General features: G+C 34.8%; 1 protein-coding gene across 7 annotated transcripts in view; it reads right to left on the bottom strand.

Moving 5' to 3' along the window:
* LOC106670319 (nucleolysin TIA-1) overlaps positions 1-19,335 on the bottom strand; it is a 387,290-nt gene that overhangs the window by 90,770 nt on the left and 277,185 nt on the right. For all 7 annotated transcript variants that reach the window (XM_024228481.1, XM_024228476.1, XM_014400523.2 and 4 more), the window contains exon 3: positions 4,019-4,094. Coding sequence is in view for 6 of the 7 variants with exons in the window: in XM_024228476.1 (XP_024084244.1) it covers positions 4,019-4,094 (76 nt within the window). In the remaining variant the exon portion in view is untranslated. The remainder of the gene's footprint in view (positions 1-4,018; positions 4,095-19,335) is intronic.

Raw genomic sequence — 19,335 nt, 5'->3', positions numbered from 1 at the left:
GCTTATCTTCGCCTTTCGAAATTTCGAAAAAATTGTGTATATTCATTGAGTTCACACGCACACACACAATTAAGAATAACTTGATAAAAAATTATTATTAACCTACAATCACATTTGCTGATTCAACCCAGACCCCCTACTGTAGTACAATCGTCATTAAAATGTGTTTCTCTATGAAGCCGCGATTGGCTTACAGTTGGAATAAACGGAGAGTCGAAATGAGGTGTGTATGTTTTTTAAGAAGCTCAAGTGGTACTCGAGCTGCATATTTAGCCGAATGTCGCGGGTTCTAATAATTGAGTATATGTATAAAAACATTTTAAGGTTGCGGTAAATAAAGACTTGAAGTTTTATTTTATGTCAAGGTTAATTCAGCAGATAGTTTTGGAATCCGAGGAAAATTACTTGTAACGGGGTTCCGATTAGAAATCAGAAGAGAAACAGGGGACCGAGAGTTGCCGGGGATGGTTTGAGGCGAGCAAAGTGGAAAGTTGAATGAATCAGGTTAAGGTGGACTCCGTGGGACGCACCTGATAAAACTTACAATTAGCTTTTCCCTTTGCCCCTTTTCCTTCTCCCCACAAATCTCAAGTCGAACAGGGTGAGGGTGGTTGAGTTTGGGGGGTCTCTTACCCGCTTAACTAACCAGATAATATGATGAATCGTCTCGATACGTGCCGAGACGGTTTTAATGCTTTAATCAGGGTTAGAACCGAGAGAAAAGGGATAGGGGTTGGCCAACCCCTACAGCAAAACTGCTGTGGCAAGGTCGGGGTAATTTCATTTTGAATCTTTTAGTTTTGAAAGTAAAGCATCAATAAATAATCAATCACTATATTTTTATATAAATTTACGTAGTGGACTAAAATTGCAAGTTGAATGTTTATCCTATAACCAATGTCCATTTCATAGGAACCAGCCATTTTTACTGTAACAAGGGAAGATAACAAGAAAATTCTACTCCCGTAATTTTTTAATGCATTATGTTTAAAGAAAAGCTTTTTTTTCTTCTTCTACAGCTACTGGTATCACAGACAATTTTAGCTTTTAGATTTTTGTTTTTCAAAAAGTTATTTTTTGCGAAAAATGGATTTTATTTAATTGAAATTGATCAACGAATTCTCGATATTACTTGTTTAATGATAGTTCAGAGGTTAAGTCTTTCTAGCTTTTATTTTCACTGCCAAACTTTAAGTGCGGGTTAATATGAGGTTCGTGGCATTTTTGAGAGACATCTCCTCGAATATTTTGACGACATGCGTGGCTCCAGGTCGATGGATATCCTGCTCAAAATTCCAACGTAGTAAAGTGTTTCTTGGATCGCTGGTTGCCTAAACGGTGGGTAGCGAACGGAGATCATGTTCTTTGGCTACCACGTTCACCTGATTTACTCCCATTCGATTCCTTTATCTAATAAAATTTATGGAACCTTACAACCCATAGATTATCTACAGAAGGAATTACGAGAAAGGATACAAAAAACATGTTGTGAAATAGACAAAGTCAATAGCTCGAGCCTTCAGAATTATGGACACGAGCTGGGCTGCGTGCACATAAAAGCAGAAAACAGTCTGACTTTAAATTTAACTTATATTTTCTACTTTATAAGCTTATTCTTTTTCACTTATAGTTATAGTCCATCGTTTTTTATATTTCTGATTGTTTGTTTCTGTTAATTACTAAAAAAAATTTTTTTCAACTCCACCAACGCCAGTCCCAAGCCTGATTGAGAAAACAGGAGTGTTAAAGCCAAAAATACTGAATTCCTGTTACGAGGATATGAGCCATTATCTCTATCAGACGCGTTTCTGCTTCTCATCATCTTCCATAGTGGACTCAGTGTGTTGGTGAAAAAACTGATCGGAAAGAACAAAACAGCTTAAATTACAAGATAGGCCTGAAATAAATTGTTAAATCTTCATTTTTTATGTTCAATTTTGTACATTCTTATGATAACTAGTACTAGAACAAAAGTATAAATGCTATGAAAAAGTGTATTATAATAGTGAAATGAATGAATTTGAATGAAAATGGATAATGTTTGGGGGGGAAAACGAATAAAGCTGGGAACACACTTTCCCGATGCAACGCTAAGCGACGCAAATCCGAAGTCCAATTTTCCGTAAGATTGTACTACCCAAGTGCACATCTGCCCGCTGCTATGCAACGCTACCCCACTCTACGCTCTGCGATCCCCACTGCCTGATTTTCGTCGGGTAGCATGGAGCACAGTCGAAGACAAAAGAACCAGACGCTCACATTTTTATTCAAACTACATGCACTATTGTCGTTATATTAATTACAACATACTTTACTTACTTATTTTAGTGTAAACCAATTTAACCGAAATCAAAAACTGATGAAAAATTTGGTAAAAAATTGGCGAAATCAAAAATTCATTTGTTTTTATTTAAAAGAATTAATTTTAATAGTTTGGTAGAAAATTGATCAAAACACCGGAATACTAAACACGCAGTTAAAAATATGATAAAAGAAAGATGGCAGCGTCAGTGAGCGGGGTCGTCGGAGAGACTCTTGGGAGTCAAGAGCACGACCTGTAGATGGCCCTCAGAGAATCTGAGCAGGAGACGAGGGATCGTCCTCACCCGACTGAGGCCATACTCGGTTGACACATGGGCACCTGCTTTTGGGCCAAAGCCCGGGCAGGTGCCACTTATGCAGAGAAAGGTTGCTCGATGTGTCCCACATAATAGAAGCGTGTCATGCCTTGGCTCCATACAGAGAGCGTGTAGGCATGCCGCCGGATTTAAGAAGAGTCCTCGAGCACGGTAGCGAGTTTCAGAGTCCCCTGTTACGCTTTTTAGGGGAAATTGTTTTTTTTTTATTGTATATAGTATGTCTTATGTGTTATGTGTCTATATGTTTTGTCTGTGTGCATGTATTTATTAGCGTGAATGGCGAGGGGTGAGGGTGAATATAACGTCATCATCGCCCCTCGAACGATGAAAGCGGGTGAGTGTGTGTTCGGGGTCGATGGCGGAATATTTATAAAAGTACCCCATCGACCCCAATCTAGTTTATTTTAAGTGTAGGTCGGTGGAGGAATATCAAGTACTCCACCGACCAAACGGAATGAGTGTACTGTATGGATGTATTTAAGTGTATAAACGTATTTATTTGTATGGACGTGTATAGAATATAGACTTAGTGGGGGCTGAAATGACCTAGATGTCGGAAGCCCCAGCAAAACAAACAAAAAAAAAAAAAATCACCGGAATACCATTTTGTTGATATAATAAATTTAACTAACAATTTATTACACGGTTTTGTTCATAAAATTTAACTTACAATTTATTTCATGGTTTTACTCATACAATTACACCATTTTCGTCGAATAGCTTCAGACAGAACACTCATATTTTTTTTGCAGTTTATTTCAAACTAAGTATATGTAATTTTGTCGTTATATCAATTACAACATTCTTATTTTATTTAAATTAAACGAGATCAAAAATTCATAAGTCTTTATAAAAATTATTTAATTATGATGGTTAGGAAGAAAAATATCAACATATCGGAATAACTTTATTTAAAACAATTAAGTTTAACAAACAATTTATTACATGGTTGTGCTCATAAAATTTAACTAACAATTTATTACAAGGTTTTCCTCAAAATAGTGCATTAAGAACAAAAAAGGCGTTGCTATTGTGATAGTGATTATTGTGTTACAAGCTGTGTGACAACGTGGCGTGCGCTTGACGTCGCATGGATGTGCACACCCTACCAAAACGAGACAAGGCGTCGGTAGCATTGGATAGCGTTGCATCAGGGTAAGTGTGTTCCCGGCTTAAAAGCTATTTCATACAAATTTAAAATAATATAGGATGATCAAACCATAATCATCTATTGTAAGATACTGTAAATCTTATTTTTTAACATTGGTAAGCACTTTGTAGATTTATCATTCAATTGTCTTTCAATTGTGAAACTACACTGCATTTAATGTGTATAGTATCATATAGAAATTGGGAATAAAGTAGTGAATATTACTTACAGCTTTTTTGACGAATGAAACAAAACCATATCCTTTCGATTTGGACGTCTGGAGGTCCCTGACGACTCTGCAATCCCTGTAACATGGCATACAAACTTTAGCCAATTTTTAATCAGGCTGATATACAAAGAGTATATTATTTTCATGCTACCACAACACGACCAGATCCCATACCGTTGGGTTGGTAATACGTCCAGTCGGGTTTATAACGGTTCCGTCTCCCTAATGGCCATGGAGAAACTCACTAGGGGGAGATCAAAGCTAGCTGAATTTGTTATCGTAATTTGGAAGTTCGGACAAGTGTCAGCTTTGATTTTCGTTTCGTCTCATCAACTCCACTCGTATTTAATGGGGATATTCAGACTGTCGAGATCTGATCAGTACGTAAACGAATTACAAGGGATACGTTGGACGTGGGAGGGATTTTTCACGCCGGCAGCATTTGGACCTGATAAAAAGAGATTGAAAACGTGGTCGCACGCAATTTTTTTTCACACTTCAAACCTCAATGAAATACGTTAGTAAGTGTTTTCCTGATGAGTACATTGCTTTCTCTGGTGGAAAATAAAATAAATTTTTAAGTTTTTAATCTTTAACAATAAATTCAAGCAATGATTATCTCTCTATCAGGATTTAAACATTAATATTAAACTTATCAAATTTAATGTATTTTCGATGTACTAACAGTTTGTTCACTAAGCCCATCTACCCTCATTTACTATGAATTCGTTTTGGAATTCTCAAAAAAGTAAAAATGCTTTATACGTAAGTCGTTTATCAAGAAATAGTTGAGGAAATGATGTAGTAATTGTTTAAAGCGTGATTTGCAACAGCAGAAGTCACAGGGGTTCCATTTTCATTGACAAATAAGCTTGTTTGTACTCAGGAGCGCTAAGATTTGATACCTGAACCCTTACAATGATGAACTCTGTCAACGCTCTGACCTTTGCTTTGTTAATTGGCGTATAACAAAAATCTTTTGTTGTGACAGTGCAATTTCATCCATTGCGTAAAATATATCTACTTATTAAGACGTGTAAACTTCAATATACTTAGTTTTGGCTATAATGTTCTTTTGAGTCAAACTTTTGTACCACACAATTTTAATTTTTGACTATATTTTCCCTAATATTTATTATAGTTTTTTTTCTCCGCTCGGACAATACTGTCGTCTTGGAAAGATTAATGGTTTATTAGCTGTAATAAAGAAAGTGAGCCCGATATATATATACCAAAAAAGCAAGAGCTGGCTTTGGAAAGGGAAGTGGACTCGGTCCAAAACACCACTTTCCCCTCCCACGTACTACCCCTAGGACGGAATAGTTGGATAAACAATACCATAATACGCGCGAACGATCCACATATCATATCTAACGGAGACGCATTTTCCTTTATTTTATTACTGGGAAATATTTACCTCCCAGGAATGGGAACGGTCGAGTGAACCTCCTCTACCATTCCTACTCGTTTGTTTTCAGATTCGTTATTAATCGACCCTTGTTTAAACGTAAATCTTTTCATATTTCCATTTTCTAACTGTACATTTTTATTTTGTTTTGTTGGCCATGGTACTGAAAATATATTTTTTTAAAAGAGAAGAAGTCCGATCGATAGGACTGAAAGAGCTTGTTGGACATTTCACAAGATCACGTAAGGTCACTAAATTAAAAATACCATAACATAAATTATTCTACAGCGACAATTTTAAACGAACGTCAACAAAAAATAAATAATTAAATAAATAAAGAATTATAACTAAAACTATTTATTTAAAAAACGAGTTATTAAATTTTGGAATGTATGACTGTGGAGTAGTAAGGCTAAGTAAACAGCAATTTTTTTGTTTGATGTATATCATTTAATTAAATAAACAATAGGTTTGATTTAAATCGGCTAGTTGTCACAGTTCTAACATGGGCAAAATCCGCAAGATTTGTCATTATTGCGTAAGTGCTTGACTTGTCGGCATTAGAGCTGCCTCAAAGATACTTGATTTTGAATTTATTACGTGATGTTGTTTGGTTTGAACCATTAAATTAATACCGTTAATAATGTAAAATGTTTTGTTTTTAAACACATAAAGGTGGCAAATGTAAAGAAATACTAAGCCTGCAAAATTTCTGAGTGTTGCGTAACTGTCGGTCATTAGCGCCTATTCGAGCAGACACTATTAATCATTTCTAAACGAACAAATTAATTATTCAACCTAGTAATTAGCGGGTTAATTGTTTTCCAATTAATACAATGCTAAGTTTTCGTTCTACAACCATGTTCTTTCTAAGAAAGAATAACGATAGTTATGTTTTATTGGTTGGTGATAAATTGAATCTAGTTTATTACAATTAATTAAGGTTTTTAGAGCTTTAGTTCTAACTCCTAAGTTTATCTCAGCTAAAAAACCTTAACTAAGTGTAATATATTAATTGGTCAAGTGGACCACGAAATTAGTGAATTTAATGAATGTACATGAAGTATACTTCACTAAAGCTCTCCGTGGCCATTTCATTTGTCGTCGAGAATCCAATCCGATTACACGACATTTGAAAAATGGCAAAAAAGAGGAAATATATAAAAGGTGGGGTTGAGATGGGAAGTTGGTGTCCGAGTGGATCGAGGTCACGATAGCTCAAGTGGTAGAGCAGCAGCGTATCAAGACGAAGATCGTGGGTTCGAATCCCGCTCGTGCCATTAACTTTTTTATCTCAACTAAAAACCTTAATTAATTGTAATATATAAATTGGTCAAGCGGACCACAAAATTAGTGAATCTAGTTTATTACCTTAGGCTGATGTAAAGAAATCAAGCATTTTTTCCAAGTTGTTTTTACCAAACTTTTTACTTATCAATCAAATCCATTTTTGACAGTAGCAGGTAATCAGGAGTTATTCTGACTGTGTCGTTCTAACGTTACAAACCGAACCTCACGTCAGTTCTCTTCTTTACAGCTATTTTGATGAATTTATCCACAAAAAATAAAGAAAGAAAGAAATAAGTAAAATGAATTGAGAAGTATATGGTTAACGACGGGTGTGCTCGATCCGACGGCTGAATTTCGTTTCAATCTTCCTCGCTTTTTTCACCTCTTTATTCGAATAAAAGGAGCAACCTTATTTTATTCCGGCTTTGATAACCTAGCGGCTTTCATAATATTGGGTTGTCCGGAAAATAATGCAGGATTTTGGTATTAAACAAAAAAAAAGAAACTAGTTACTTTAAAGCAATGTTCTTTAATCANCAAACAATATCATTTGGAAGAGGATTAATAAGTGTTGACATTCATACAAATGAGTAATCCTGTAAACGTAAACAGAATATTTTATATAGATTTTTTTAAATGAAAACTTAAAATCCTGCATTATTTTCCGGACAACCCAATAGATCGGACTCTCCAACATGTACAACACGCATGCTAAATACACTGTAGTGTTTTAAACGATACACGTTTTTTCCGAGAAATTAGTTAGCAATAGTAAAAAAAAATCATAGTGTAAATATTTCTTAAATTACAAGCACAGACACTTTTTGATAATGTAGGTACAGATGTTATAAAAAGTGATATGAAAAACCGTCTGCCAAGTTTATAGCTTCGACATAGTTGTTCCGTTTGGAATAAAATTCATATAATTTCATCTAGAAAGCAACCCGCATAATCCCTGAAAATTACATAATAATCCGAGGAATGATTTTAGAGATACAGCTGTGTACAGGATTTTACGTTTACGGGTGTCCGTTGAACCTATTGTGATGAAATTCATAGTAGACTCTCTCGAAACCAACCTGCACAAATCTCTGAAAATATCATAAAAATTGATCTCATGTTTTCGGAATTTTGCAGACTACAATGAATTGACAAGAGACCGATAGACACGGAACCAAATATATTCAGAAAGGTCTGAAACGCAAAAAACATGTTCCCCTATTTTCGGTAGTTCAGAAGCAATACTGAAATTTTATGATGATAAAGCGCAGAAGCTTATATCTGCTTTAAAAATTATTCAACACATTACCAATTAGCTAGTTTTAATGCCCTTAGACAAAGTACTATTTACGATATTCAAAAAAGAAAAAACTGGTCATTCTAGGAATAAACATAAAACACAATTAAACAAAGATTAAACAAAACCATTATTTATTGAAACTGTCGCAAAGGCCCGGACGTTCGACGGTTTTTAATAAAATCCTTCTATTTGCCTGAAATGCATAGAGGTATAGGCCAGCCGTGCAAATTAATAATAGAGCCATTAAAACGAGGCTAGATGGACATTTAATTAAACTGCGATTAACGTTTCAATGGTCTAGAAAGAGGGAAAATTATCAGAATGAAATACATTGGAAAACATATCCCAAAGGAAAACTAAAAGCAGTCAATCACTCGGAGCGACAAATGCAATTATTGTTTTATCTTTCGAAACCTACCTTTGAGTCCAAATAAATCACTTGGATGTACAGCAAATATCCCATAGAAATATATTAATCAATTTATACACTTTTATGAAAACTACACATAAAATAATAAGAGTATAACAAAATAACAATTTTACACACACCCACAAAACATATTTTATGTGTTTACTATGTGTTCGTCAAGAATATTGTGTTAGTTGGTAGTTAACTATCATTCTGGTCTTGAAATCCTGACAAGGTTGGCCTGTCAGACGGGTTTTGACATTTTACTATCATTAGTGTGACAGCGATTTTAGTGAAGTCCAGTTTGAGGAGTTAATCCACCATACGCACCCTCATGACCGTATGAAGTAGAACTTAAAAACTCCACAGAAATCACACAGACATACTGAATATGACGAAAAATAGAAACGCATCGGACAGACAAACTCGGCGATGATAGACAAAATGATCGATTACGATCAAATTACTTATTTTCCTGATGAATACATAGATAATTATTAATATTTTATATGTTAAGAGAGCATTTAATGTCTAGTTTTCATGAAATAGTATAAATTGACAAATATGTTTTTCAGTAATTTGACGTTCATATATCCAAGTAAATTATTTAGACTCAAATGGCTCACAGGTTTCGAGAGATATAAAAACAATTGCAATTATCTAGAAACTTACAGGTTTTTCACCCCACAGACCATATAGTAATCCGAAGTTTAACCTACCATAATTGATTGTACTACATTCTTTTTTTTTAATGTTTTGTAAATTAGAACGAAACCACCGTAATGAACAACTCACGACACAAATTTAATCGATCTGCTCAATAAGTAATTATTATTTTATTTAACCTTTTATTGTTAAATAAAAAAGAACACTAGAGTGAGGCAAAAACACTAACTAAATACATAAATTCTTAATTTTAAAGGACAACACCAATTGCAGACAACACAAGTCAATTACTGTGGATCCTCATTCCCACTGGTGTATGTGAATTCCCTACGGCATCCGGGACGACTACCATTCAAGATAATCAGATTGTTACTTCGAGAAAGTTCGAGAAATTTCCAGTGGAGAATGTGAGACCGAGTCGGCTTCTCATTTCCTAGCTACAGCAAACACCAAAACATAGGTCTAAATCCGCAAGGAATGCTTGAAAAAGCACAATATAATTAAAAAATAGAAATTTTTTCACTGATAATTGGTTCATATATAAAACACAGAGTAATGTGTAGAAAAATTGAAGACATGCTTAGAAAAGAACTTATATATGTAGGTTCGGTATCAAATTTTCATTATATTGTCCGAATTAACATATTGAATAATCAGTTTCAAAGTAAACTTTATTATAGAGTTTAAATCTAGCAATGGCACTTTATTTGGTGATACTTGGAGAAAATTGTTCTCACGATGGGCCTTACCAAACTCTTGAACTATATTCGAAACTCCTCGACGTTCCCGAAAGCTTATTACGTGTGTTGACATCCGGGCCGTTCGAGTAGACAAGACAGCCAATGTTGTCACAAGTAAAACGTACATCTTCATTCCGCACTTGACATGGGCTTATTTTACAAATTTTACCCCCTCCACATGCCAAGAAGAAGAGCTTTGACGACTTTGCCAGCCGGGATCGACGTTTTAGATAAAAGACAAGTTTCGAATGGAGTATGTTGGAAAATAACTGAAACCGGAAGACAAAAAGACGTAAATATTCATGTTAACCAAAATCACAAACAGTCTTAGCCATATATCACTAAATTTATTGTTAATAATATTATACGATTTGAAGTTTTCCTCTCTAATTTTTCATTGCACCTTCATCATCTAATCCCTTTTATGATTTTTTTGTTCTTTTAAATGCTTTATATAACGATGAAAAAAATCGCGTTCGGCTAACAGACTGACATCATCAACATGTTTTGGGGCGTTCCAGTCCAAAACGTCCTTCAGCATTCAGAAAGTTTGTGAGCAATTTTTAAATTATATTTAGTCCTGAATCATTTTTACTGTCTATGTTATCTGTACTTGATAAAGCTAAGGGTTTTACAAATCATTTATTTACGGTTTATATTTTTCAATTATAAAAAAAAATCATGTCACGTCTTTCAACTTTAATTGACAGTCAATATCGAGAGATATCAAAAACACAAAAAGGTTAAAAAATCTACCAAACCATTCGACCAAATCAGTGAAATATTTACTGTATTTATTAAGAATAAACAACTTATGTAGTCCATTCGTATATAAAATGATCTAGTTTGTTCATAAGCCGGGCTGGCCAATTTTAATTCTTTGTTTTAAAATGACGCATTTGACCGTCTTCAATGCAACAAGTCTTTTAGTCAGTTTTAATAAAAAATGATTTTTGCGATGTCCGATTTTTAAAATCAATATTGAACAAATCACTACTTGGCCTGTCTGCTTTCGAAGGTCATGATTTGCTCAAACGCATTTCGACTTCATACGATCATCAGTGAGGATTATTTTCTATATGGGTCGTTCATTTGATTTTTTTTTTAAACTGGAGCATTAAACTAGGACAGACGTATTTTTAATTAGACATGAGACTACAAGGTAATAACATAAAAATAATACTTTTCTAAGTTTATTTTTCAAAATTATAGTTTTTTGCAAAATAAGTTTCTTTTAGAAAGTCTGATATTCCATATGGCCTCATTACTTCATCAACAACTTATAAAGTATATGGAGTTTCTGGATCTATGTTTTACACTGGTAACAAAATTTGGAGGAGATAACGATACCCTGCTTATAGCGCCTACATCGTGCAATCTGCTTTGTATTTTCTGCTGTTAAGCCTTTTTTTTCTTTAGTCTATTTTTCTAAAAAATTGTTGTGAAGATAGTTTCTTATTCGATATTTTTTAGCAAGAGTATTTCTCATTGATATTGATTGATTTATATTAGACACTCCAGTCATTTAACAACATGTCTCAGTTTTTACAAAATTATCTGTTAATAAAGGTAAAGTTCTTGACATAAAGTTCAACCCTTAATTTTTGAATGTATTGTCATATATAATTAGTAATGTATATATAATTTAGTTCTACCCAGGAATTCATATCTAGAACGGGTAGCGTGGCAAATAGAGTAATCAGTCTTTCTAATGACATCTATGAACTGAAAGTTAAACTTTATTCTGGGGCGTAAAGTAGTCATAAGACATGAATAATTAAGTAATAGAACATATTAACATGAATTCAAGCCTGATAAGGTATATATAATGTAAGCATTTATAAAAAGTATGTACAAAAAAATGAAAATAATCCAACGGGAAAACTAACAAGGGCCAATTGAAAATTTTCGCTGCCAAGTTTTAGAAAAGTTAAAGATACGAGACTTGGTTTGGAGATAGAATAGGATGTGGGTTGACACACGAGCACCTGCTTTTGGGCTAAAGCCCGCGCTGGTCCTTATGCAGAGAAAGGTTGTTCGATATGTCCCACATACTGGAAACATGTCATGCCTTGGCCCCCTACAGGGAGTCTGTAGGAATGCCATCCAATCGGAAAATGGTACTCGAGCACGGCAGCGGGTTTCTGGGTCCCCTGTTCCGCTTTTTAGGGGAAATTGGGTTTTTTTTATGTCTTATGTGTTGTGTGTCTATATGTTTTGTCTGAGTGCATGTATTTATTAGCGTGAATACCGAGGGGTGAGGGTGAAATATAACGTCATCATCGCGCCTCGAACTTTGAGAGCGGATGAGTGTGGGTTCGGGATCGATGGCGGAATATTTATAAAAGTACTCCATCGACCCCAATCTAGATTAGTTTGAGTACAGGTCGGTGGAGGAATATCAAGTACTCCATCGACCAAACGGAATGAGAGTACTGTATGAATGTATTTATTTGTATGAATGTAGTGTTTGAAAGGGTAAATAGAATATAGACTTAGTTGGGGGCTAAATGACCTAGAAGAGGGAAGCCCTAGGAAAAAAAAGATGGGTTTTCGTCGAATGAGGAAGGGATAGGTTGTAGGCTTGGATAAAGAATTAAGTCTAAACGCAGTATTTGGTTCTGTCTAGGGGAAAAGAGGTCGACTTTGATACTGCGCAAATGATCTGAAGGTAGAGAAAGCATATATGTAGGGAAGGGAACAAGTAGATGTCATCTGATAGAGGTAGGTGTCAAGGAAGTATTACTTTTCTAGGTAAGAAGGGGTATCACCACGATCAGCGACTTGGGACTTCCTAGTGGAGGCGAAGGTAAAAAGTATAGAACAATTCATTATCTTAAATCTAATCTTATATTGCCTAATATTTTAATGTAAAAATTTATAGCGCACATAAAAAATGAAACGTTTTTTCTAAAGTGCAATATATATTTGTGTATTGAGGTTTTTTTAAAATAGAAATTTAGCATGGTTTGTAGTTTGGTTTGTTCCTTTGTGTTTTTGAGCGGCAATCAAAAGGCTAAAGCGAGGTTTGGTAGTTTTGGGCCAATTTCGCTTCAGTGTAGGACGAGCTTTGGATATGCAGACCATCAATTATCAACGATCGGTTCTGTTTGTTAGCCCGTCTCCCCGGCATTTAGTATTCAGTCGGATGGGTCAACTCGTCCTATTTGAAATAATCACGTCGTTAGAATTCGGCCGGACTCCACGGACCTCGCCGCGGAAAGCGCTCCCCTCATATCTCTCTCCGTTCTTCTTGCTGGGGCATAAATCAGAAAACGTGCCGCGCTCCGTCGCATGGATCGAGGCTCGGGGAACGTTGTAAACCCCACAACCCATAGTCTCACAGGAAATTACGGACCTTGAGTGTCCCAATACCCGGATACCCATGTACCACAGTAGAGCCTTCACTATTCAAATTCAACAGAATTAGATCCAGATTTATTATTTTTAAAAACATTTTTCAATATCCTTGCTAGGTTTTGTAATTTGCGGAAGTTGCACCGGTGTAGTTCGACATAGTATGTACCACTATTTATTTGTCTATCCGAGTAAAAATGAGCGTAAGGTAAGATTATTGGTTTATTTATATCTGGATACCGTAAGTTTCAAACAGTTATTTGAACAGTATCAAATGGTTGCACTGACCATTTTTGTAAATCCCTATTATGATAGTAGATAGTGCCATTCTAATTGAGATGAGATTGTATAGTATTTATTTGGTTATGATAATCGAATCCACCAAAGGTCTACTGAGACCACGGCAGTGCCTGATCTACCCCCCAGCCAGAGCTACCCACCATTTGATCCAAATTACAAAATTTATTTCTAACATTTAGAACATACGACTATGTTAACGAGATGGGGATCAATTATTTTGTTTATCTTTAGTTATTCTCCATGTGTGAGAAGTGATATTTCAATCATTAATAAAACACATGACACCTGACACAATAAACTATTTTAGGTGGTCGACTTGAAAATTGTGAAAATCTTTTACAATTGTTAAAGTAACATTTATCATTTAATTTATTTCTAATAATGATTGGTGTACCTCATGGCACCGTATTGTTTCCCACACTGTACAATTAATGTCTATTTGTGTGTCAATTTGTTATATTATCGCTATTAAATTGCAACAGATTTTATTATTATTTATTTTAATTTCTCTTCGATATTATTTCTTCATGTAGCATATGTGTAGCTCTGTAGATAAAAATTAAAACAATAGGATCAGATATAATATGCTGAAAGGGCAAAGTCACTTATTGAGTACATGTTGTTTCCCGGATTTGATAGATTCCTCACTGAAGATGGCGCAACGCCGAAACCCGTTTGAGCTATCCAACAACCCGCGAGTGATGGACCGATAAGTGAGCCTATGCCGATTCAGCAGGAATTCATCGACTCGCTGACCAGCAACCATTATCAATTTTAATTATAATAGTTACAATATTCGTCGTTTATTTATGTATAATTATTTTCAACGTACGACTCTGCATTCATATTTCACCTGTCCCCTTGCTATTTATTTTAACGATTATTTTGTTTAACCTTATTTATTCATGATAGTTCTTTGTTCCCCATACTGACCCGACCGCAAGTTAACCTCACCCAAAGAAGTCCAATTATTTATATAACAGTCCTAAGATCTGACACAATCAGATAGCACGACTCGAAAATTATGAAAATATTTTAACATCGTTGCCATGGCTTCATTTTTTCTGAAATATACTGAAACATAAAATACCGAACACCAGGCATATTTTGTTGTAATTAAAATAATGATAAAAATATATATAGTTTAAAATGAATAACAAAGTACGTTTATACGGTTTTTTTGTCTTTGAATATATTAAAAAATTATGATTGAGGGGGTTGATATTTTCATTTTAAGAAGCCGAGAAGTATTAGCAATGTTTAAATAAGGACTATCTACGTGTTTCATAATAGAAATCCTTTGACAGGCTTTATTAATAATGTTCCTGGGTAATTCCGTTGGTACGGTTTGTTTCGCTATTCCATCTTGTTCGCGTTATTTTCTCAGGGAACAATTTCACTTCCCCCCAAATTAAGTTTGCTGCATAATCAGGGAATTTCCACATTTACCCTTATGCCCGTTAAATAGCTTGATTTATGTCGCTGTTTTAATTCGGCAAGCATGTTGGAATTTCGATGACGGGTTTAAACGTGATGTTAGCTTGCCTGTGCCAAGCCGAGGAAAAGGGCTCCGGCTTAATTAGCCTAGGCATGCTATTCTGTTACGTCGCACTCCTCCTTTCGCCGTTACCTTCTCCTTCTGACGTCGTTCCAGGCGACATGGACGTGAAAGGGCCAATTGCGAAAAAGATTCGGTGGACGTTGCTGGTTGTTTTGTCCCAAGACGCAAACAAAACTCAATTCCGCAAATCTCCACACTCATTTGTAACCGGCCGGGAGGAAATATGTTCGTAATTCATTTTATTTATGAAAAAGAAAATATACATAAAGAGAAATGAGGAGGAAAACAAGATTTATTCAAAAACCCTCATTAATATAAACCGGGATGTTGGTGTCCTTTATTCTTTGTCAGGCCGAATCAGGGCGTAATGGCCTCTTCCCCGCTCTCCACCCGTGTCATCTCATCACCATGAGCTTTCTGTCACAATTACCACCTTCTTTTCCATTATTCGCAGAGGGGACATTTTTCAAAGCTTAACCGCTCTTATTCCTCCCGACACCGCCTTCTACTCTTTCCAACCAGTCCTGGTAATTATATATGGTAATCCTTGTTGGCGTGGGATGGGTTGTCATTACCGAAAGTTGCCCATTATGAAATTAAGTCACGAACACCATAGGGGACACCCCCGCTTTCGGTGAAACCCAATGATATATAGGTTTCGCTTGTGCGAGACGATGTATCTTGCAAAATATTAACCATCCGTTCGTCAAAAAAAGAAAGCCGTCAATTAATTTTAAACAAATAAACGATATTGATGACGCAAAACAAGTTCGTTTCATATCGATTTATCCAGAGATGAGCTTCAATTATGCTTGTATGATATCACAACTCTAATAAAGTCATGTTATGTTATTATCTGTGTGTTTTCCCCAGAATACCAGTTACACGCTCATTACATTATAAAGGGTAGTGCATTCTTCGACGCACCGTTGGATAAACAATGCATAATCTCCTTAAATGGACGTATAGGAATGTCAAAAATCTCTGGTTATCCTGCTCACTGCCGTTTTGCATAAATCATTCTTTTTTTACTGTTTAAAATATTAATTTGCGTGAACGAATCGAGAGAACTGATTTCTACCCTAACTTAAATCAGTTATATGATTACTTCTAGTGCCGGAGACATCACATCAAGCATAAAGATAACCGTGACCTAAATGCACTGTCCGATATATATGTAATGTAAGTAATGGGGACTGAAATAACCAAGATGTCAATAGCCCCTGACCCCGAGACAGTACAAATAGAGTACCAGATTTCAACAGAAATATAACTTTGGCTTTAAATAGATCCTTTATGAAAAGGAATAAGCTAAATAAACTATATCGGTTTTTCATTTGGTCGTTACGAATTTATTGGTTCGCCTATCCTCGCTGGCTTGTTGTCAGACGCGTTTCGGCATTTCGCCATCTGTCAATGTGTATTTATGTGATAGATAGACCAAAATGACCTGTAGCAACCAACTTATATGTTCATCAATTCTTCCTCAGGGAGAAATTTCACAGTCCCGGCTTAGGGAAAAATTTACACCAAACCATTACGGACGGACAGTCATCGTAGTTCTGTTGACTTTTTTCAACGTGGCGATATAGTGTAAAATCAAAACAAACCAACTGCAGCTTGCTTTACTAACATGGTTGAATATTATGCCAGTAAAAATGAGAAATTTTATTTACATGATTAGTAAAAAAGAGAAACGCGGAGGGTTCCATGGCATATGTTTTCTTTTATTATTTACACCTGCGCCAATTGTTGCGCATAAGTAAATATTTAACTATCTTAAAACAAGGCAAAATCAACACAAAAATATTCTTACTCGGATGTCTAAAAACTCTTCCTCCATTTCATTTTCCAAAATCGGGTTAGTTTAATTTTTACTTTTACCACTTTGCTGTATGTAGAACTTCCTTAGGCAAATCAATTTCATGAAATACAATTTTAAAATGTACGTCAACATCAAATTTAAAAAATGAGTACTTTTCAGCACGTTTTTTTCACATTAACTTTTACCGGATTTACTTTTTTAACGAAACGAAAAACTGGTCCCCAATTATTAGCAAGAAAATAGTGTATACTCTAAACAGTACATATAAACTATATACCCAATAAAACAATTACTGTTTATCACATCATAGATTTGTTTTACAGAATCCTCCTGATAATTTTATTTTTACTGTGACAACAATGCGCAGAATTTTTTAAACCAACGCAAAACTGAATATAAGCTTAAGTTTGTCTTAAACTGAACAACAGAGTCCATGAATAGTTTACTAACAGCAAAACACTTTGAAGCGCTTCATTTGTGTTGAGTACTGTTTGCAAAAGTTTGCATGTAGGTAATCGTTTATCAAAGTGTACAGTTGAAGTTTTAACTTTTTTTTATCTGTTCAGTTTCTTTATTTAGAAATTTTGCTATTTCGTAAAAGAAAAAAAAAATGGGCCAAATGCCAATAAATCTTATTTCTTGTTAACAGTATTTATACAATATCAGTTTTATTTTGCCGAAAAATGTCTTCTTTTTTTTTTAAGAAAATTGAATTATCGATCGGTGCATATACAAAACCCTTCTTCTCAAATCATAATTTGAATATAAAAAAACATACAACCAACAATACATAGTTATTAAGTTATAAACATTTTTTTATTGGTATGTTTATGCTTCAAATAGCCAACAGTCGAAAAGATGAGTTACATTTAGCATACATTAATTGGAAATATTTATTGTTATAAATTAATATGTCAATAAATTACATATTATCTACAGGGAGGCTTAAACTTGTAGGAAGGCTTAACGTTGTACTGTAGACGAAGGTGAGACCAATTCAAAAATGAATTTCAAGTTATTTCCAGGTAAAATTTCAATGGCTATGCCAAGAATCGAACCCAGAAACGCTAGTGTAAGTCAGGCGCCAAGAAATTATGAAACAAGTACAGTCTTCTACGCTATGATAATAGATTATAATTAAAATATACGCCTAGTAGGATTTTAGTATCGAAATTTTTTACAGTTCATTTCGATGTTTTCTATGAAATTATATTTGGTATAAATTTCTTTTGGGATAATTAAATGTCTGAGAGGTGAGAAGGGATTGGATTTTGTATACGCAATAAATATATTTTCTTGGTTGACTTTGCCAGTTCGTAGGCAATATATTAAACTCGTTCGGTTCGGCCGTTGGTAGCATGTAGTATGTTATGCTATCTATGCTCTTCTCCGCTCTAGATGAAGTGTGGGTGTCTAGGGAATAGGGCCGTGGAAAAAGCCAGCCGACGGTTTGATAACGGAGCCAACCGACCGTTCAGTTCTAGGCCAGGATCGAGTTATGAGATGGCGACGAGGCCCGTCATGGCCTCGGATTACGCTCGAAAGTACCGTTTTAAGCCTAGAACTTAATTTCGCAGGCTGTCGGAGAAGTAGGCGAGGGAGCCAAGCCCTTTGATATTTTAATATGGCAGCTCTTTACCCTAGCTAAACCATGGCCGATCGCATTTCTCATAAACGCATTCATTTACTTTTGCTTCGTATAACAATTATCTACGTCATATGAACATGGCATACTATTTCAATATGCATCCTACGATATAAACTACATAAAAATGACAACATGCAAGAATCGATAAGCTTCTCACAGGACCCTCCTAGGTAAAGGTTTTAATTTTCAGATAAACACTACAATCTAAATCAAATCGTATAAATTATTTATAAATAAAAAAATAACGCTTTAAAAGTTTCGTTTAATTTATTAAACTGTAAAATGCAAAATGGGCAGCAGGGTTGGTCGATAAACATTTAACAGCACGCTGTCTAAACTTTTAAATTATTTAGATAATTACTACTTTAAACTATTCAAACGTTTCGTTGCTTATAAATAAATTAATTTTCTTTCTTTAAAAAAATTAATTAAAAAAATAAAATAAACAACCAATGTACTTTTCATTAGAACCATTAAAAATACGTACATTCAGTTTTGTACAACCTTGTAATTTATATGACCATCTTTATAAATATTGTAAGAATTAAACGAAATAGGCGTATTATTCTCTGGCCATTGGGTTTGCTTGTTATCTTTCTAATCTTATCCCGCTGTTGTTAAAATAAGCATAAATCTCTGGTTTCGTGGGTTTATTTTAAAAACAAGGCTAATTGGCCCAAAATAAATTATACACAGGGTGTTTACGTTAATGCTGCTAATGCTAATAAATTGGCGGAGAAATATTCAACGAACTTTAAAAAAAAAGAGAAAAATAGAATTGAGAATTCTGAGATCCTCATGTTTGTGAATATG

Source organism: Cimex lectularius, unplaced genomic scaffold (assembly GCF_000648675.2).
Source record: "Cimex lectularius strain Harlan isolate CLEC.00 unplaced genomic scaffold, Clec_2.1 scaffold258, whole genome shotgun sequence".
Taxonomy (NCBI): Eukaryota; Metazoa; Arthropoda; class Insecta; order Hemiptera; family Cimicidae; genus Cimex; species Cimex lectularius.
The sequence above is the reverse complement of the archived record's forward strand: the minus strand, read 5'-3'. Positions and strand labels throughout refer to the sequence as shown.